The 22947-nt window shown below is 40.0% G+C and overlaps 1 protein-coding gene across 6 annotated transcripts; it reads right to left on the reverse strand.

Annotated features, from left to right (window-relative positions):
• Positions 1–5770: 5770 nt before the first annotated feature.
• On the reverse strand, positions 5771–21457 carry LOC105020417 (zinc finger protein ZFMSA12A-like). Of its 6 annotated transcripts, none has more exons than XM_029117036.2 (9): positions 21326–21457; positions 12170–12372; positions 11967–12056; positions 8914–9009; positions 8570–8680; positions 8345–8468; positions 7891–8101; positions 7736–7785; positions 5771–6927 (listed from the first exon to the last, which is right to left on the reverse strand). In XM_029117036.2, the coding sequence occupies exons 1-9, from the start codon at positions 21381–21383 to the stop codon at positions 5813–5815; spliced, it is 2058 nt and encodes a 685-aa protein (XP_028972869.1). In that variant the 5' UTR covers positions 21384–21457; the 3' UTR covers positions 5771–5812. The 6 variants fall into 6 exon arrangements, with proteins under 6 accessions (XP_028972869.1, XP_019898501.1, XP_010885729.1 ...); XM_020042942.2 differs by lacking the exon at positions 21326–21457 and adding an exon at positions 12977–13101; XM_010887427.5 differs by lacking the exon at positions 21326–21457 and adding an exon at positions 13014–13071.
• Between the last annotated feature and the right edge of the window lie 1490 nt (positions 21458–22947).

The following is a 22947-nucleotide window of genomic DNA, read 5'->3' on the forward strand; positions in this document are numbered from 1 at the left end:
GATAAAATGACAATGTGTCACATAACCAACAGTGGATTCACATGTACAAAATCAGTTTGTGTGTCAAACATTAAATATCCATCCAAATTAGTACAGTATACACAACATAGTTAACCTACAGTCTATTCCCTGACTCCCTCCCGTAGGATGTGCTGGATGGAAGACATTTCTTCTCCTTTACACCAATTCAAATCCTATCCAACCTGCATATCAATCTGGATTATGATATATGCAAGATAACTTACCAAACGAGTCTAGGTGATACTCTGACTGCTGACCTTCCAAAACAGAGTTTTCTAGAAGAGCCAGGGCGGTATCATCAACCAGCTTTGATGCACACAGGGCGTCCAGGTCCTTTGAAAGGGGGTATGGGGATTCAGGAGTGCCTAGTGATGGTGTAGTTGGATGGTCCAAAATCACTGTAGAGATGCGGTCCAGTGTAGGGGTCTTTGATACTAAAGAAGGGTAAATACTGTGGGGTCCAAGGGTTTCCGATAACACTGTATTAGGCCAAAGTGTCTCAAGAAACTTTGTGGAGTAGATACTTTGTTTTGTTATGTCCATAATATTTTGAAAAGACAACAGAGATGCCAGTATCATGGCGTTTAGATGGGAGGCTTGACTCTCTGTATAAATGAGATGAGGCCACTCTGGTTGCTCCAGGTTTATCAACGTACGCACAGAGTTGAATTCCTTTTGTTTTCCCATAGTGATCTGAACCATAGTATTCTGTGCAGACTGGTTTAGCTTTGCTCTTGTGTTTGTGTGTTGGTCAAACGTCAGCGGATGTGAACTGGGTTCTTTAGCTGGTGATGTTTGGACAAGTGTCAGTGGCAGAAATATTTGACTGCTGGTGATCTGGTCTACCAGGTTTTTGGTTCCTTTACTTTCTGAAGTAATTGTTCTTCCATTAGAATCATAAACTGAAAACACAGTTGGGCTTACATCTATGGATGTTACATAGAGAGGGTTGTAAAGCCCTATGGATGCTACATGCAGAGGGTTGTAAAGAGCTGAGGCAAACGTTGTTAGACTATTTATACTCCAGTCTTCCATGTAAATGTGTCCATCATTACTGAATGGTAATGTGAGTGTTTGCAGGGTTGGAAAAACAGTAATTGAAGATGTCAATATTAGCTTTGGGTAGCATGATTCTCTCAACATACTGACAGGTGATGCAATTTCAGTTTTGGTGACTTTATGAAATGTAGGCGTCTTAGTTTGTGTGATACATTCTGGGGTGAGTGAGGATGGTTTAAGAGGCATGGATAAATCGTCTCTCATGCCTGTTAGGGGCAAGAATCCTGCTGGAGAGTATGCCCTTGAAGCCTGTGTTAGTCCTAGGTTTAGCGCCCTAGTATGTGTGTTATCCACAATGGTTGTGAGGTATGCCGTCATCAGAGTGGATGAAGTTTCCGGAGAAGGCATGTGCGAAAGCTCAATACCGACTAACTCTGGAACTGGTGTCGGAGGTCGGAGAACTGCGGTCGGAGTGGCTGTACGATGCAGCGGTTGTCGGCCCCCCCTGATCCTAGGAGGCACCCCCTTGCAAAGCACTCTCCACCCTAATGTGGCCACTCCCAACATGTCTGCCAGCCGACCTGAGGAAGTGCTGTGCTCCAAAATCCGGGCTAAGTCCGACATCTGCTCCCCCACCACGCAACCAACCGGCCACAGGAGCTCAGCAGACTGCCCTCTTCCCAAAAGCTTAGCAGCATTCAGGAGACCCTGTCTGCACACCCTGGTGTTTTCACTTCGCAGTACGGCGGGGCTCCGAAGCGAGAGGAGGTGGACAGAGCCAGGGTCAATTCGCAGGTAATTAGCAATAGTGGTGACCAGCTGTACACGTTGGTCTGCGTTCAGGTTGCCTGGGTCGACCTGAAGCAGTAAATCAGCCCAAATGACGACAGTCTCACCCTCAGGGCAACCAAGACCATCCCTGTTAAAGAGACACCCCCAATCAGCAATAGGGTCAACTGTGTATTATTACATTCGGCCTGTTGAGGAGTGAATTGACAATACAGCTCAGAAAATTGGGTAACAACAAAAGTGCAAGTTGTATGAATCCTATATCAGTATGTATAGCATATCTGTTCCCTCTTACCTGAAATGAGTGGAGAGTAGATTACCATCTTCAACTGTCCCACTAAAAACATGCAGATTAAAGTAGGTAACAGAAAAGCAGGGCCCTGTGGCCAACACTTTAAGGGGGTACCGCCCGCAATCTTCCCTCACAGCCAGTCCAAAGAGAACTCCAGTCTTCTCTGTAAATGCCAGCCACTTCGGTATTGCATCATCATTCGCCAAAGACACCTGAAGGAGCAGATTCACTTTAATCCAAAATACTTTTCATCTATGAGTTAGTTCACTATTCTGGATGGCCAATTGCGCCAAATTACTTTGTAATTGTGTATAGTCAATACCTCCCAAACTAAATTAGTAAATAATTCCCTGACTCTGCGGTCTGTCAGAAAATGTGGCTGTGTGATAACCAAGTTTGCCACTAAGCTATTGAAATATAAGCCTCTAGTTTATATTATTAATTCCCATTAGATTTCTCATCTTTTTATACCACGCGGCTCACCTTGTAGTGCTGTAAAGGTACATGGATGGCTGACAGGGAAAGTGGAATGTACAAAGCTGTCCCAGCTTGAACGGAGAGAGAGAGATCCTGCAGCCATCCGACTGGTGGACAAAAATATGTTTTCACCAAGCAATGGGCGTTAGAAATGCATCCCATCATCACCAAGATACAGAGGAGGAGAGGGGAGAGAAGTTCAAAGACCATGGAGTCCTTTGTACCTACGTGTCCAATACGGAATGGGACCCTTCACGCCAGGTGTCTGTTTTGGAGAGTGAATACACTGTACTATGTCCCTTGGCCTCCTCTCTCACATTTTCTCCAGTCACCCAACTAACAAATAAAGGAAGTTGAAGTTGAGCAAAGTATCATCAGGTTTACAAAGACTTCTGCTACAAAAGACATCACAGTTAATTTCATGACTCGGCCGTCATCAGCATAATTACAAAGATTGGTCCATGGTTAGCGGAATGTGGACGATCCTATCTGAAGCTCCAGTTGAACATGATCCTTCAGGCTGTTACCATGTGTCCAATTACAAGACTCCCTGGTTACTAGGAAACCACACCTGCTACCAGGCAGGAGGCCTTAAAAGGCTTCTGTCATACTGGTTCATGGTTGGCTGAGAACATCGTTTTACACTTTCATGATTTCATTTCACTCTTAAGTGGACAAACAAGCCTTACATTATGAATGTAAATAGTTAGTCTATGTAAATGAGATGGCTTTATGCTTCTCAAAGGCCAACCCCAATGTGTCCGTAAAAATGTTTTCCCTGGTATATCCCTTAGCCCCTAACAGCAAAAATAATAATCCCTTGTTTGTCCCTTAGCCCCATTACTTTTGTGGGGGACACCGTGTGGAATGTTGACAAATCCAGGGGGGTAGTAAAACACTCAACTGGACCAATCTTGCAATATTTTTTGGTAAAACGGTTTGGTTTTTGTGCTCAGTCCACTGTTCTTATTTGTTTTTATTTATTTTGTATAAATTGTTGCACTAATGGGCCAGAAGAAATTACTAGTTTGTTGTGAAACTTACTTGGCAGTAATTCTCTTTCTGATTCTGAAAGCAAGGAGGGCACGTTCAAGCATTTCACTCGTCCGATAGCAAACAAATGGCAGATTATAGTAATAGAAATTTCAAAAGATATTTGTAAAGTCAAACGTTGTAATTGTCAAAGTATTATTCACTTTAACAATTACAGCAATCAACAATACTTCAACAACTACATTGTTTGACACAAATATCTTCATTATAACTCCTCCCCCGACCCCAGTCTGCACCTGACACATTTTCATGTTGAAATGAAGTGGTGTGGCCAGTGGCTTTTGGGGTTTTAACCTGGGTATCTGTATAAACACTTCGTGATATCTGCTGATGTAAAGAGGGTTTTATGAAATAAATCTGATTGACTTAAGAAAGTAACTTAAGAAAATTCCCCCTACGGATGTCATCTTTCTCGGTCAGTTCTGTATTGGTTTAAAAACTATGGGGAATTCATGAAATCCATTGCAGTTGGTGTCAATTCACTAATGAGAATTTAAACAGCTTGTTCATGATAACTCAGGAGTCAATTTCGCACTTCTGATGAGAAAATAAGAGTAATGAATATAGTCACATATAGACACTTTGCTGTGTACTCCAACGGATTCCAAACCTGTGAGGCGTGAAGAACAGGATCAGATAGAGGCCACTGCATGTGGACCGTAGAAAGGAAATTCCAAAATGAGGATATCTTACCAAGATGTTGTGTGAAAAAGATGCCAGAGTTAACTACGCTGCCCTTTGACTATAGCAATTCCCCAAAAGGGTCTTTCTGGGAGGTTATAATCGAATATGCGTGCCTCGTCTCGTAACACTCTAGTGACTCCTTCTGGTGGCTGGGGGCTTGTGAGCTCAAGCTGAGGCAGGATAAATACATTTACCACACGGGAGAGGTAACAGGCATTATACTATGTGTGTCAGTGTACTATGAGTGTGTTCCACAGGAATTCAGGTTCAGACATACTGATGACGAGCAGCATGATAAGAACCAGAACGCCATGGAATGTGCTTTGGAAAACATCTCAACATTAACTCTTCTTAGTCCTTTGCGAAGTTCCTGCAGTGAAGCGGGGCCTTAATCACAGACTGCAGATAACGATATTCGGGAGAAAAACAGTCAAATGAAAAACATTTTCTGGAGTTCTTGTCTTGCTGGAAGACAGCCTTCTACCAGAGGCCATCGATGAATGTCAGCCATCCACAGGTTTACCCATGAAAGTTAACTGGCTGGTTATTTAGATGACTCAAAGCAGTGCCCAACAATTAGAATACCCCAATAAAATAAATAAACTGTTGAAAACCTTGCCCGGTAACCCTTTTTACATGAATCGGAACTCCATTGCTGTTTCTATATTACTATACATTTAATCCTTTTTGATATAGGTGAAATCCAGAGAGAAGATTTTGAAGAACATCCCAGTTCGGATAAATCACCAAATCCTGTTTAAACAAAGGCTTAAACGGTTGGCATTTTTAGATGGACATTTTTATTGATATATGACTGCATAATTCAATTACAGAAAAGTAGATGTTGTCGATTTATACTGCATTCGACAAAACACTAAATCACTATATCAACATGGAAATTAATCCAGGTGCTGAACATTTAAAACAGTTTCACCAAATTTTCATATAGTTAAACAGATCAAAAAGCCTCAATATGTACATTAAGCCACTTTTTTAAGTTTTCAGTGACTTTAAAGGGCTGATTCAGTAGTTCTTCACACTGAAATTAGTCTATGGGCAAGGAAAAGCTGCAATTCACGTTTCATCAGTTGCTATAAACATCAGCAGATGTTAACCACTGCTAGTTAAACATGGGATTGAAAGGTCCAACCTTGCTATTTTGTAAATGTAATAGCCAAATCCACTCAGGGAATCCGCTCAAATGGCTTTATAAACAGTACCCAGATCACTTCCATTGATATAGCCAGTGGTGGCCCAAATCATTCTGTAATATCTTTTTTTAAATAACTGAAGAACACATGACCGCTTCTCCTTCCCATGGACAACTCACAGGGCTGTAAAACACTGAACTTCCTAGTGAAGCTGTGAAACAACAAATAGTTGAGGATATGATCATTTTGTTGCTAGGTGTACCTCCCGCATTTCCACTAATGCCACTAATACAACAACTCTACCAAAGATCAAACTTTTATTACATAACAGATCACACTACAACGTTTAATGATTCTTCTTCATGTGATAGTTCAGGTGCGAACTGCGCTTATAAGTATTCGGACAACGAAGACACGAATACGGCCGCTCTCCTGAATGAACCAACAAATGTTTCTTTAGGCACGTTCTCCGGATGAAACCCCTCCCACATTCATGACAAGTGTAGGGACGCTCTCCTCTATGCCCACGCATGTGGACCACTAAATGGCTCGACTTAAAAAAGCGTTTGTCACACTCTTTGCACTGGTAAGGTCTCTCCCCAGTGTGAAAGCGCTGGTGTACCTGTAGATCTCCTCCTGATGGAAAAGCCTTCCCGCACACAGAGCACATGTAGGGTCTCTCCCCCGTGTGGAGACGTATGTGCACAGTGAGATTCCCCTTCTGGGTAAAACACTTTCCACAGTAGGAGCATGAGAAGGGACGATAATTCAAATGAGTACGCATGTGATCCTTAAGGCGGCGATTAGTTACGAACGACTTCCCACACTGGTGGCAAAGGTGTGTTTTGGGAAGCTGCAATCCTTTCTTCTTGGGAAGGTGAGACGAAGGCTTCAGATCTGACCTTTTGTGGGCTTCCACATGACTCACGAGGCTGGGCAGGTTGCTAAAGGTTACTCCACATTTGTGACAGTCAAGCGTCTGTACAATGTCATGGGTTTTTTCGTGGGTTTCCAGTTGGCCCGATTCAGGAAAGCTCCTTGCACAGTGGCGGCACTGGAATGGATATTGTGGTGCTGACTTGAAACTCTTCCCACTCTGAGGACAGATGTACATGACCTCATTGTGTGGACACTGGTGTCTCAATTTCTCACGTAGCGAACCGAACTCTCTCCAGCACTTAGAGCAGCTGAAGGCAGTGCCAATGCACTGCATCCTCTTATGATTTGACAAGCTGGTATAGAATTTGAATCTATTCCCGCAGTTGGAGCACTTGTATGGATTATCTCCGCAGTGTATTTGCTGGTGTTGAACAAGTTGGGACTGATAATTAAAGCACTTCCCACATTGGGGACACTGATGGAAAATGTTCATTTGTGATGAACCAGAAGTAGACGGGGCGCATTCGTTTGAAGCTGAAGAGAGGGGAGTCAACACTTGAAACGACATTCCTGCAGCTGTGTCTGCGAAAAAAAATAAATAAAAACATTGAACTTGTGGACGTTTCCCTGACCATTGCACACTGAAGCTTTCCAAAGGGCCAATTCTCTTGACTGAGGCAAAACGTCCAACACAAGATTTCATATATGCCATTTACGCTAATTACAATAATTTGGTTATTGTAATTAGTTTGGTTTGGTTACCTTAATCTGCAATCCTGTTAACACAGTGAAAGCTGTGTCTTTTGGCTAAGGATCACAACAGGATAATGATAATACTGATCATAATATTGAATTTAACAAAAACTGGCCAGTTAATCATTGAGGGGTAGAAAACCGACCAAACCATTTTGGACCTTACCCCACGCTTTTTTTTCCACTATGACATCGTGGGGCAACAGACCAGGGTACACTACTCACCCTTTTTCATTTTAATTCTATATACATTTATCTTCCAACATCACAATGGGTTGAAAAATTGAACGGGCACATTTTCAGAATATGTTTGAGTATTTTGAAATATAAACAGAAAAGTACACTGTGGAAAAACATATGAGAAGTGTCCAATCATTCTAGCAGTTCCAAAAACTAAATTTAATTTAAACGGTACAACATTTTTTTTTAAGTGATGGCTTAAGATTATATGGAAACTCCTCTAGAATATATGTTGGCCAGCAACAAGGGGGAAGGTTTTCAGCGGGTTAATTAAATGTATTCAATGCATGCAAGGTAGCGTCAACTATACTGTATAAATTACATCGAAACAACAGCTACTAGGAAAGGCAGATATTACTATGTTGGAATCGGCCTCCAAAAGATTACGAGGTCTCACCTGTGTCACCCCCTGGCATGACACTAACAGGAGAAACTCCAGACCCAGCCCTGTGAAACGCACAAAACAAACAGGTCAATTCTTGGCTTTTATCTAGTCAAATGGTAAAGCGGTTTCACTGTTTGAAAACACAAACATGATGTATTCTGACATACCTTTTCTGTGCCGACTCCTCCTCTACATCTATGTCATCTTCATTTCCTTCATCGCAGGTTTCATCGCACCCTATAATATCTCTTGTGCTCTCCATCGCCACTAAATGTGAGGTCCTCATACCCACACCAGTGTCCTGATTGGTGCGGTTTAACTGATCAGGAAAGGCATCAGATTCAATATCTGATTCCTGAGGAATGTCAGTGGAGGAAACTGCATACAGACAAAAACAAATGTTAAAAAGAAACCGTGTCTGCATGGTTGTTCTGTATTCTTCTTCCACTTTTTTTATTGTTGGCATTTTAATCAGACGCTATTTTAATTGTTTGATTATTCCATTAAAATTCCATTACCCCTTTCTTTCAAAAGGAACTAAGGGAAATGTTTTAAACCTAACAATAAACCTTGCATAATGGGGTGCATAAAAAATGCTTTGTGTCGTTTTGATGAACTTACTGTTGGTGTACAATGTTCTGCATTGCTTGTAATTCTGCAGCAGAAACTGGAGATCTTCTGAGTGAGAGAAAGATTGCATGCATTCATCCAGGCCAGAGGAGCCAGCACTCAGCAACAAAGCAGTCTAGGAAAAAATAGACAAAAAAAAAATAAAACATAAATCGACTGAAACCCAACTTTGAATGCCGTTGTCTCAAAACAATCTTACGAAAGTTGTTTCCACACCTGCTTAAAGTCTGGTAGTGTAAGCAGCTCTTCCAACCGAGTGAGGAAGTCACAGACGAGTTCCTGAAGTGCTTTGTCAAAATCAGGTCGGAATTCCTCAAGGAACACCACCTGGGAAGATGGAAATTGAGATCATGCAAGAAAGAAAAAGTCAGCCTACTTAATATGGTTGGGGGACGCACAATGCTCCTATCTTGGATGCAAATGTTAACTTATGATTTATTATAGGTAAAGACATCATTTTCCAAATGCTACATTTTTGGCCCATAATCTTATGTAACCTCAATTCAAGAGAACAATTTCAGGTTAAACAGTTAAAAGACAAGCTTAACATAAACCGTTACCTGAACGAAGTGTTCACGCTCAACCGGGTCTATAATCAAGCTTTGGGTGAGCTTGGCAAAGTCGGCTTCTGGTGATTCCATTCCTGCATCATTGGACTGTAAAACAATGTTTAAAACACAACATTTTTAGACATGCAGTTTACGGGCATGACAAACGTCTCAAGACCATTCCAATTTATTATTTACTGTTTTTATAACTATTTCCGCCTAAATGTTTGCAATTCAGAAGTCAAGTTTTCAAGAAAAGGTACAGGTTAATTCTCTGCACTTCAACACTTAGAGACAATCCCCTAACCTGGTCAGCAGTAGGTTTAATGGCCATCTTCATTCTTTAAAAGGTTGCTTTGATATGTTGGCAATAAGCATGGATAATGAAGGGGCAGCACCCTCAGACTAAGGCAGAACTCTATGCTGGTTTGATATCGCCATTTGGAGTGGAATGAATCATGGTATTTTGTTATTCATAGCACTGTCCCTCGAAACCTCATGTATCACTCAACCTTTTCATGTTCACACATGGATGTGCAAGTCCTTTAACCCTATATTTAATTAGAAAAATAGTACAGACAACATATCAAATGCTGAACCAGAGAAATGTTATTGCTGTTGACCCATTTTGAATACGATGCCAGCAACTTTAAAAAACGGGGCATGTTTATTACTGTGTTGCGTCACCTCTTCTTTTAACAACACTTTGTAAGCGTTTGTGAACTGAAGAGACTAATCGCTGTAGTTTTGAAAGTGAAATGTTTTCCCATTCTTGCTTGATATAGGATTTCAGCTGCTCAACATTTCGGGGTCTCCTTTGTCATATTTTTCATTGAATAATGCGCCAAATGTTTTAAGTAGGGGACAGGTCTGTACTGCAGGCAGTTTAGCACCCACCCCCTTTCACCCGGTCTCTTTTACTGCAGAGACATGCTGTTGGAATACGTGCAGAACATGATTTGACATTGTATTGCTGAAATAATCAATGCCTTCCCTGAAAAACACATTGGCTGGATGGCAGCATGTTGCTCCAAAATCTGTATATATTGTTCAGCATTATTGGTGCCTTCACAAGTCACCCATGCCATGTGTACTAATGCACTCCCATATCATCACGGATTCGGTCTTTTAAACGGTGTGCTGATAACAAGCCGGATGGTTCCTTTCTTTTTAAGCCTGGAGGACACAGCGTCCATGACTCCCAAACATTATTTCAAAAATTGATTTGTCAGAGTTTTCCACTTTGCCTCAGTCCATCTTAAATGAGCTTGGGCCCAGAAAAGGCAGCTGCTTTTCTGGATGTTGTTTATATCTGGTTTCTTCTTTACATGGTAGAGTTTTAACTTGCATCTGTGGATGCTGCGGCATACTGTGCTCAGTGGTTTTCGGATGTGTTCCTGAGCCCATGGCGTGATGTCCCCTAACGAATTGTGTCTGTTTTTAATGTAGTGCCGTCTGAGGGCCCGAAGATCATGGTCATCCAATATAGATTTTTGGCCTTGTCCCTTGCGGACAGAGATTTCTACGGATTCTTTGAATCTTTTCATGGTATTATGTACCACAAATGATGAGATCCCCAAGCTCTTCACAATTTAATGTTGAGAGAAGTTATTAAATTGATGTACTGTTTGCCTGTGCAATCTTTCACAGAGTGTTGCAGCTCTCCCCATCCTCACTTCTGACAGACCCATCCTCTTTGGGATGCTAATTTTATACCCAAGAATGTTACTGACCTGTTGCTAACTAACCTAATTAGTTGTGAGATGTTCCACCATATTTTAAGGAACAATAAACATTTTCAGTTTTAACATTTGATAGGTTGTCTTTGTAATTATTTCTACAGAATATAGGGTTTAAATGATTTGCAAATGCATTCTGTTTGTATTTCCATTTTACACAGAGTCCCAACATAGTGAAAACAGTGTTAACCAAAATCAGAGTTAACTGGGAAGTCATGGGTAAACGTAACTTTTCATTAGTGATGAACTGATAAGAATATTCTTGACCAATACTGATATTTATAGAACAGAATCAGCCAATGTTGATATCAATGTCTTGTCATTTCTGTACCTGAGTACAATAGTATCAATTAAATAATAATGATTTATAATAATTTCAAGAAATGAAAATTCTAATCGTACAAAAGTTATTCATGACAAAATACAAAAAAATGTGTATGATAATGAATGGAAATGTTTAAATTATATGATAATACAGAAACAAAAGCTAATATTCGATCAGTGGATAAAATAATTTCTAACCACGATTTATCTTTAGTGATCCAAATGAGAAATCCATGAAATTGCATAACAATGCCTATTAGCTATATACATTGCAATCAATAATTACATTTGTTCACTTTTTATCATAATGAAAAAAATATTTATACAGCTCCCGGAAAAATTAAGAGACCACTGCACCTTTTTCTTTCCTTTCCAAAAAAGTTGAGAAGGAAAGTATTGAGTGAGGAACAGAAGCACTCAATTTGTGGTGGCCTTTTAATTTTAACCCTTCTGTTCCTGTTACACGCACTCTACCAAGAAGAACAATGTAACTCATAAACTAATAGAGCAGTTTGTTTTCACAACTTGTCTAACTACTTTACATGCTGGTTGGTATATTGTGTGTTGTTACTTTCTGTAGCTACACTGCCATTGAGGTATTTTGAAGCCGCACTGCCATTATAGTCAACATTTTCCAACAACAAATTTTAGGTTTCTAAGAAATAACAAGATGTGTTTTTCCCACAAATGTGTTATTCCACAATGCAAATCATAGGCATTTGTGGATTACCCCTTTAAAGTGCTCCATCTTGAAAACCTGACTGCTGACATACTTTATGATAGCATTATCAGAATGGAGGGCTGAGTGTCAATTTCAAAATAAAAGGCTGACATGCTAAATTAAAATGCCCAAACCATATACATATTTAAAAAATATATTAAAAAATTGTTTTAGGGTACAAAATCTATTTCAATCTCTCTTTTTTAAAGTGGTTGAAAAATGTGGTTCTTTAAAAAGGAAATACATTTTTCTCATTGTACTAAGGCATTAGAATCACCAACCTGAACCTGTGCAAGTTGAGAAGACTTTATTCTATAAAGGAGGGTTCGTAGGCTGACTGGGTGTTCAGCAGAAAATCGCCCCAAAGTTACCTGCAAGGAAAGTGGTGATGGAGTGGTGATGCATTTATACTATGCATAAAACTATTACCTGCACTACACCCATTGAAGTGATCATGCATGGGGGAAAAGGTGCAATGTCTTACCCTTGCTCTCAGCCCCAAAATAAGGAGGGTCCTCTGTCTGTCAGTCATAAGTTCTGGGACAGTTTGTGTTACCACAGTTACAAACTCCTCTAGTTTTCCATAATGCTTGATGGCCCTCTGTTGTGATACCTGCCACATAAAGGCAGACATCAGCCGTAGAGGGGGAACCAAAAGGCGAAGGGAGGATAGAGGAATGGGGGAATCTATAACGTAAAATGTACAGTACAATGGGTTAGCGATATGGCAACTACATTTAAGTAGATATGCTTATTTTCTTAGCCAAGTTACCGGTATAGCAAGCTACTGTACTCAGCAAGTCATAACATTGTCATAAGTTATGACAAATGTCATAACATTTTCAACAGATGAGACATTGCACAGAATGTACACATGTGGGCACTCAATAACATCAAATAATAGCAATCTTAATAAACATATATAAAAGCCTTCGATTTCTAACCAGTAAAGAACACAACTCATGGTGGAGTTCGCTCGATACAAGAGGTTTGCTGCAGCTAGCTAGAAACAGCACAGTGGCTACCTAGCCACAGACTTCCTTGACATTAAACAGGGAAAATAGAAGAAAAACCTGACCTAAACCGAGGGACTGTGCCAGTTTGACCAATTAGAAACGCTAGTTTACACGTTCCGTTTCAAAACGTTTAGGTACGGTGTACACTAATGAATACCACCCTGATCATTGCTAGCTAGCGACCTAGTTATCACGCCCAACAGAGACAGCTAACAAGCAAACCACAATATTGTTTTCTAACTTGAAAGTGAATACAATTAATACAGTACACATACCCATTATGGCCCATGTGCCAATCAGTATCTTAGCTACCTTTGCTAGTGAACGCCGCATGAGACAGTAGAACGTAAATCTAGCTAGCTAACGTTACCACCAGAAAAGAGGATGTGAAACCTTTGCCACCAAGCAATATCTCAGCGTCAGAGCCCCGATTTCAGAATAAAAGTAATCATGGATAAGGCTTAACGTGTACTGTCAACATGCAGACACCATATGTATTATCTGTATTTGATCGATTAATGATGTTATATCTATATATTCACACAGCACAGTCCATTGGTATTTGGACAGTTACAAAACTTGTTTTTGGCTCTGTACTCCAGTACATTGGATTTGAAGTGAAACCACAGCTAAGATTTGAAAAGAAACTGGTCATACACAGACAAAATTACCTTGCCATTGGCCTCCATCTGTAAAGCATTCAAGCAGATTGCTGGCAATCTTTTCGATAAAACCCCACTGTTAAAGGGTCACTGGCCACGCTGGGAATCTGGTGGAAAATTATGTCTAAACAGAAATATACTAAAGTTAAATTAAAAGAAATGCATAGATTAGTAAAAGGGTATAAAATAATATTTTTTTTGGGATATCCCAGCACAATTGAATCAATAATCAGGAAGTGGATAATGCATCACTTTACCCAAGCAATGCCAAGAAATGTCTGTCCCTCAAAACTCAACGTTATAATAATAAGATGAGAGAAGCCACAAACAGGCTAGCAGTGACTCTTAAGGAGCTGGAACATCAGTCAACCAAATCATGAGGTCTACATAAAGCCTGGCCTGTATTAGTATTGTGGGATGAAAGAAGCTGTTCCCAGAAAATACTAATCTGCATGCATATTTCTTTAGCACAAGGACTGGGAAACTATTCAGGAGAGGAAAACTCAATTGAGAAAATTACAGACATCCTTAATGAAAGCCAACTCCAGAAGGCTTAGGACCTCTGATTGGGTGAAGGTTTACCTTCCAACAGGACAACAAAGCCAAGACAATGCAGGCTTCAAGAAAAATATGTGAATGTCCTGGAGTGGCCAAGCCAGAGCAATGACTTGAACCCAATCTAACATATCTGGAGTGATCTGAAAATGGCTGTGATGTTCCCCACACAACCTGACAGATCTACAGAAAATATTGTGAGAAACTCCCCAAATAGAGATGTGCCAAGCTTGTAGCGTCATACCCAAAACTCCAGGCTATAATTGCTGCCAAAGGTGTATCAAGCAAATACTGAGTTAGGGGTCAGGATACTTACAAATAATTCTTAAGAAACCAGTTTGTGCTTGATCATCATGGGTATTGTGTGTACCTTAATGAGAAAATGCTATTTATTCCATTTTAGGAGAACTTTGTAACATTAAAACATGCAAAAAGTGAAGGGGTCTGAAAACTTTCCAAATGCACTGTATATGCCTGAAATGTAATTGAAAGTATAGGTAACACCTATTAAAACCTTTGATTTTGTGTAACAAAAGAATAACACAACTCAAATGAAAGTATAGGTAACAAGTATTAAAACCTTTAATTGTGTAACAAAGAATAACAACTCCCCAAATATAACAGAAAATACACTTTTCTAGAATCCGTAGACTTCCAGAAAAAGCTTATCAAATACCTCATATTACCATTATTACTTTAAGAGTAAGTACTTATATTACAATTGCACATGCATTTCACAAACTCAATCTCTATCCACACTACTGTTCCTATTACATAAACACTGCGACATGCAAACAACTCTAAATGTGTAAAATACACCTGTAAAGGAATAAAATTTGTTAAGAAAAAAAATGGAACATCATATGAAACAATAAAGTAGCTTGTAAACTGGTCCATTAATCTCAGAACTCAGAACAAAGTAAGCTACTTGATAAGGTTCTGGGACAGGATGTATATGCAATGCAAGTGACAAGTGAAAGTAGTATTGTAGTTTAACTTTGTTTGGCAACTTTAACGTTATCAAATGGGCAAAAAGGTATAGCAAGTTCTCTTTACCATAAAGCAACAAATTCAAACAGCAACTGGCAGAAGTAAACTCATCAACAAACAGGAATTTCACACCCATTCAAAAGATACAGGGACATGAAACAAGTGTAAAGCAAAAGGGGTGGTTACTTTCAAAGCTAATTAACAAAGACAAGTGAGTATCCAAACCCTGATCTTACAGTCATATCTGTATCAAGAAATGTCAACACATTTGTCTGAAAAGTTTCTTTGAAGACCATTCCATCGCAACCTAACAATAGGTAAATAACTGTTATAATTAAAATTCTTGAAAGAACTCAATGCAGGGCGTATGTTTGAAAATCTGTGTTAGTGCGACTAATAGGACTTGAAATTCCCAGAATCTAGTATTGATTTTCCCCATAATTAATTGGTTGGCTAGCAAATATACTCCCAGTTTCACCCCCAACTAAACGAGAAGATTAAAAACAGACGAACGTCCACATGCGGGGCAACACCTAACAATTTGAGGGACCGCCTCCTAGCCTCTCCATGGTATAGCCTCTGGACATGCCAACATGTGCTAACATTTTAATGTTAAGACTATCATGATAGATTGCTGGTACAGCCACGTGTCCAGCCACATGTCCAGAAACGTGTCCAGCAACGGCGCCCGAATGTCCCACCACGGCGCCCGAATGTCCCACCACGGCGCCCGAATGTCCCACCACGGTGCCCGAATGTCCCACCACGGCGCCCGAATGACCCACCACGGCGCCTGAATGTCCCACCACAGGAGCCGAATGTCCAATCACGGCGGAATTAGAGGTAGTGTCCTTCATGTGATAGTTTGGTTGCGCACCGCGTTTGGAATTATTCGGACAACGAGGACGTGAATATGGCTTTTGCCCTGAATGAACCAACAAATGTTTCTTTAAGCATGTCTTCCGGATGAAACTCCTCCCACATTCATGACAGGTGAAGGGACGCTCTCCAGTATGCCCACGCATGTGGACGACTAAATGGCTCGACTTAGTAAAACGTTTGTCACACTCTTTGCATTGGTAAGGTTTCTCTCCAGTGTGAAAGCGCTGGTGGACTTGCAGATTCCCTGCAGACTGAAAGGTCTTCCCACATACAGAGCACATATAGGGTCTCTCCCCTGTGTGGATCCTTATGTGAACATTGAGATTCCCCTTCTGGGTAAAACATTTCCCACAGTAGGAGCATGAGAAGGGACGATAATTCAAATGAGTACGCACATGATCCTTAAGGCGGCGATTAGTTACAAACGACTTCCCACATTGATGGCAATGGTGTGTTTTTGGAAGCAGCAATCCTTTCTTCTTCCTGGGAAGGTGAGACGATGGCTTCAAATCTGACCTTTTGTGGGCTTCCACATGTTGCACAAGGCTGGGCAAGTTGCTGAAAGTTACTCCACAAGTGTGACAGTCAAGCGTCTGGGGAAGTCCGTGAATTTTCTCATGGGTCTGCAGCTGATCCCCATCGGAAAAGGACATTGCGCACTGATTGCACTGGAATGGCAGTTGCTGTGGCGTCTTGAAACTCTTCCCGCTCTGAGGACAGATGTACATGACATCATTGTGTGGACACTGGTGTCTCAATTTCTCACGCAGTGAACCAAACTCTCTCCAGCACTTGGGGCAGCTATACGCAGTGCCAATGCACTGCATCCTCTTATGATTTGACAAGCTGGTATAGAATTTGAATCTATTCCCGCAGTTGGAGCACTTGTATGGATTATCTCCGCAGTGTATTTGCTGGTGTTGAACAAGTTGGGACTGATAATTAAAGCACTTCCCACATTGGGGACACTGATGGGCAACCACCTGTGATGAAACAGAAGTAGGCGGGGCGCATTCGTTTGAAGCTGAAGAAAGTGGAGTCAACACCTGAAATGACACTCCTGCAGCGGTGTCTGAAAGACACAATAAAACACATTTAACTCATAGGGAAATGACTGATGTAATACAGCCCTTCACATTGCATTGCACCACATGGCCAATGGAGGCTTTCCAACTGGTAAATACATTTGTAAAAAACATTTCGTCTCACCTGTCTCGCCACCTTGCATGACACTGGAAGGAGAAACCCCAGACCCAGCCCTGTGAAAAGCACAAAACATAAATACAAATTGCAGAGTAATGTGGTCAGGTTGTTTAATTCGCTGTCCAAAGGCAAACATATTACCAATTGTACCTTTTGAAATAAAGACATCGACGGTTACATACCTTTTCTGTGCCGACTCCTCCACAACATCTATGTCATCTTCATTCCCTTCATCACAGGTTTCATCACAGCCAATGATATCTCTTGTGCTCCCCATTTCCACCAAATGTGATGCCAACTCCATCCTTTGGCAGTCTCTGTTTTGTATACCAGGCCTCATACTCACACCAGTGTCCTGATTGGTGCGGTTTAACTGATCCGGGAAGGCATCAGATTCAATATCTGACTCCTGAGGAATGTCAGAGGAGGAAACTGCACAGACAAAAACACAAGTTAAAATAAACAATTAATTTTATCTTTAAATGTTTTGAATACATTTAAATTAGCTGATTAGCAGATTGCAGGTCACTTTGGAAAGGAGAAGTCCAGTCATTTAAAGATGGCTAAGAAAATTTGGCTACAGCCTAACAACTTTACGTCCCTTAAAAGGAACAGGGTGAGAGGACGTCCAAATACTGTGGCACCACTTTAAATCATTCTATGTAGTAAATACATCAACAAAAACAAGATTATGTACCATAACAATAATTATGTTCAGCTTTGAATTAACTTACTGTTTGTGTACAATGTTCTGCATTGTTTGTAATTTTGCAGCAGAAACTGGAGATCCTCTGAGTGAGAAAAAGACTGCAGACATTCATCCAGGCCAGAGGAGCCAGCACTCAGCAAGAGTGCAGTCTACGGAAGAAATAGACACACAAAAATGTTTAAACGATCTGAAACGCAACTACATTTATTAATTTAAATGCTGTTTTCTAGAGATCTTGAAAGTGGTTCCCACACCTGTTTGAAGTCTGGTAGTGTAAGCAGCTCTTCCAACCGAGTGAGAAAGTCACAGACGAGTTCCTGAAGCACTTGGTCAAAATCTGGTCTGAATTCTTCAGGGAACACCACCTAAAATGAGGTCGAAGTGAGATAATGCAAAAAGGAAACCAATAGTCTACTTAATCATTGTTTGGGAGACCCTGTGGGACCTTAGCCTGGAGGTAAAATCGGCCTCTGCTGTCTTGGCAACCAGGCTAGCACAATCCAAAAAATATCAATCAGTGTTGTGGCATTCAAGATTGTTGAATGAGGTAGAACCGCTAAATGCGCCTGCTAACTAGATTTTGTTTGCTCTTAGCAAAACATGTCAAAGTGAAGCCCATGTGTGTGCCTCACATACCCCATAAAGAGACTGATGCATGACAAACACAATACTAGCCACTAACAAAACCTCAAAACTGCCCAAATTAAAGATGCACACCAGAGCAGCCATAAGAGAAGTTAATGTGAATTTATCATAGCACAGAGCACCTTGACATGCAATCTCAATTGACATTGAAAATAATTTAGGTAATATTACAGATTTTTCACATTGATGGCTATGCAATTCTAAATATCAACACCTTCCATAAAGGATGTATCAGGCCTGACAACCTACAGTCATGTGTAAGTTAGTACACCCCCTGGAAAGTTGACTTCTCTTTTAACATATTTGGACATGGATATATGAGCTAAATCCTAAATACATTAGTAGATAAAAGCAAAAATTTAACAAATCACACATTTTGAATTTATGTTCATTTATGCAATTAAAATAAAGACAATTCAATTTTCTTATGCAGAAAAGGTTAATACACCCTACCTTTACCATCATATAAAATGGATAAAATTAAAGCCAGACAATATCTGGGTAAAATTATTGAAACAACGTTCTCTGGACAGAAGAGTCAAAGGAGGAGTTGTTTAGCCGCAATGCCAGAAGCCATGTTTGGCGAAACTAAACATTGTCCTTGAAAAACTTTGCTTCGCCTGCGAGGAGATATGAACCCCGGACCTATAGTTCACAAGTCTGCTTCTCTAACCACTACGCTATTTAACAAGAAGCAATCAGTCACTCAGTAAGAGACATTTGCTCTTCTTAGCCGGCTCCGCTTACACGGTCTGGCAAGAAAAAGAACATAATTCCAACCATAAAGCACAGAGGAAGTGGAATTATTGTTAGGTCAGGCCCTGGCCAAATCGCCATCATTGACTCAACCATGAATTCCATATTATACCAAAGACTTGTTGAGGAGAATGTGAAGCCATCTGTCAAAAAGCTGAACATGGATCTTGCAGCAGGACACTGACCCAAAACACACAAACAAAGCAACAGAATGGCTCAAAAATAAGAAATGGAAGGCAATGGAATGGCTGAGTCAAAGCCCAGATCTCAGTTCTATAGAAATGCTGTGTGGGGACTTGAACCAGGCCGTGTATAAAAGAAAACCCTTGAAAATGACACAGTTGAAGTAATACTGTAAAGAAGAGTGGGCAAACATACCTCCTAGTCATTGAAAGAGACTGAGACTGTTGGAAGTGGTTACAGAAAGTTATTTCAGCCAAAGGGGGCAACATCAGGTATATGAAGCAGTTTTTTCTGCAGTATGAAATTGCATTTCTGATCACATTTAATGAATAAATGATTGCTGTATAATCTTTTTGTGAAATTTGATAAATTACCTTTGTTTGTCAATAGTGTTGAATTGAAGACTATATATCCATATATCCAAATATGTAAAATAAAAAGACAACTGTACAGGGGGTGTACTTACATTTTCACATGACTGTAGCTTGTCAGGCCAGATACATTCTTTATTAGGTAGGTTTAAGTAATGCTGGGCATGAACAGCTTCTTACTTGGACAAAGTGTTCACGCTCAACTGGGTCTGTAATCAAGCTTTGGGTGAGCTTGGCAAAGTCAGCTTCGGGTGATTCCATGCCTGCTTCATTGGACTGTAAAACAATGTTAAAAACATAGAAAAGGAAAAAGTAATTTTAAGCCTTAATGACATAACAACCCAACAGAAATATCTAGCACCAATCTTGACATTGCACTGTGATATAAAATTCACATACCTGTGCATGTTGAGAAGACTTTATTCTATAAAGGAGGGTTCGGAGGCTGACAGGGTTTACCTTGAGAAAAAATAAGGGCAAATAAAATATTTGGATAAAACTATTCTGTGCATTCTACCTATTTGCTTGGAATGTCCACCTACTTGCTATGTGTTTTATAACATCGTCTTCTATATTATACCTTCAAATGTATTAAAATAAAATACTTTCCAGTAGAATGAAAATGCCATCAAAACATCAATGAACACAAATAGAAGGCCATTTCCATCAAACTGATCCTGCATGGGGGAAAAGGTGCAATGTCTTACCCTTGCTCTCAGCCCCAAAATAAGGAGGGTCCTCTGTCTGTCAGTCATAAGTTCTGGGACAGTTTGTGTTACCACAGTTACAAACTCCTCTAGTTTTCCATAATGCTTGATGGCCCTCTGTTGTGCTACCTGCCACATAAATGCAGACATCAGCCGTAGAGGGGGGACCAAAAGGCGAAGGGAGGAGAGTGGAATGGGGGAATCTATAATGGGAAAAAATAAAAACTTAGATGGCAAGCTGAAACACATTTACCTGAAAACATGACAACACCAACAGATCCGACTACATTACCAACGGTTGCATAGTAGCTACAGATATAGCTAAGTACAATATAAGCAGTGTTAACTACGGTAGTTGATAAAAATAAAAATAAAAAAAGAGATGCATTGACCGTATGGAAAACCATGATCGTCCATTATGGGCGACCGAACAAATAATGTTAGTTTGCACAGTCAGCACATATAGACACAAGACCGATAACTATTACCCAAATTCTTTACTAGTTAACAACTGCATAGGTAACAGTTGATGACAGTATAAAAAAATTGTTTCGCTTAAAACTGTACAGTAGGCCTTGTTCATGTCGTTGGCTAGCTAGAAGGCTTGGCTAGCTGATTTGGCTGAAATGTAAACTAGCTAGCTAGTAGCTAGCCATCTAGCTAATGCTACTTTATTGGCGGCAGGGGTTGTGTTCACTTGACAAGAAACTAAAAACGGAACATGAACGAAATGGACAAGGACTGAACTTATCCAATAAGAAACGCTCGTTTCCGTTTCTGTTGCAATACGTTTAGATAGGTAGATAGTAATGGGTGCAGTAATGAAGACAACCCTGCCTTGATAATGGCTAGTTAGCTACCTAGCTAGTAGGATTGATAGCATACTAACTCTAAACAGATATCCAATAAACACACTATATTTTTCTCGATCTCGAATTTGCCATTAACACCGTATACATACCCATTATGGCCCATGTGCCAATTAGTATCTTAGCTACTTTAGCTAGTGAGCGCCGCATGAGATGGTAGAAAGTAAATATTGCTAGCTAACGTTACCACCGACGAACAAAGAGGATGTGAAACCTTTGCCACCAAGTAGGCCGTAACACATTACTTTAGCGTCTGCATCCAAAAATTTCTTCAAAATAAAAGTTGACATTCTCAGTTATGAATTTTTGTTAAGGGCAAATACTGTATGTACTTTTAACTGTGCATTTAAAGCACTGTGCACAACTTCAGAATTCCTACAGCTTATTCTATTCAGCGTGCTCTAGACATAACGCCTTTATGTCCATTAAACCTTTTTCTTTTTACTAAGCTTTACTATAATAAAATAATATTCATTAATGTCAATGTTTGATTCAACCACTTACAAAGGCTTAGTTATTGTGATGTACAGACGGTTGACAAATTAAAGGGGAAAAATGAATAAATGAGTGGAGGAACACAATGAATGCAGATGTTTCCATTGTATTCCATTCCATTGATGCTTCAGTTGTATGACACAATTATGCAATTAGCATCCTATCTTGGCTGTGGCAAGTATAAAAATGTTGAACAGGCTTAGTTGGCCTCAATTTGGATCAAGATTGCAACAGAAAAGAATCCAAGTGACTTTGAAAGAATTATCATTACTGGGTCTCTTCCTGGATGACAATGCCTTCATGTACAGGGCACTGAATGGGGGGGGGTCACTGAATGCTTTGATGAGAATTAAAACAATGTATGTCATATGCTAGGACCTTCTCAATCACTAAGCCTCAACCCAATTGAACCAATGTGTTAAACTGCACTCTCCAAAACCATCATCATCAAAACAACATTTTGGAAGATGGGTGTTCCATCCCTCCAGTATAAGTCCAGAGACTTATAGATTATATGCCAAGGTGCATTCAAGCTGTTCTGGTGGCTCTGGTAGCCCAACACGTCACTGAGACAATTTGTGTTGACAACATATTGCTGCTGCCAAACTCAATTGACAGAACAGCCTGTAAATTGGTATGGTGCACATAAGTAGTTATATTTTTCTTGATAAATACTTTTGTCTGGGATATGCTCATAACATAAGGCTTCTGAAAAGAATTACCCTCTTCCAGATCCATAGAATTGCAGGGCAAAATTTTAATTTACCAACATGGCCAGGTAGTTAATGCAAATAAATATCCAGACTTACAATATTGATTTAGTACCTGGGTTCCTCTCCAAATACTACTGCTGCACCATCTTTTATCAGTTATTATCAGTCACGGTTTCCTCCATCCAAGAGTAGCACATACATTTTGACACACCCTATAATTTTTTCCACACTTTTATCAGCGTTGTGCCCTTCTTTATATTATTTTATTTATTATGCATTTATTTACTCTATTGTTATTCCAATCAAAGGATGCATCTGAGCTCAATTTGGAGTCTCATGGCAAAGGTTGTGAATACCTACGTACAGTATATGATATACAGTATTTTAGTTTATAATTTTCAGTTAATTGCCCCAATTTTTTCATTTTTAAATAATAGGCTATTGTGTGTAGATTGATAGCAATTGAAATTACAACAAAATGTGAAGAAATTAAAAAGGTCTGAATA

Source organism: Esox lucius, chromosome 23 (assembly GCF_011004845.1).
Source record: "Esox lucius isolate fEsoLuc1 chromosome 23, fEsoLuc1.pri, whole genome shotgun sequence".
In the NCBI taxonomy this organism is placed as follows: domain Eukaryota; kingdom Metazoa; phylum Chordata; class Actinopteri; order Esociformes; family Esocidae; genus Esox; species Esox lucius.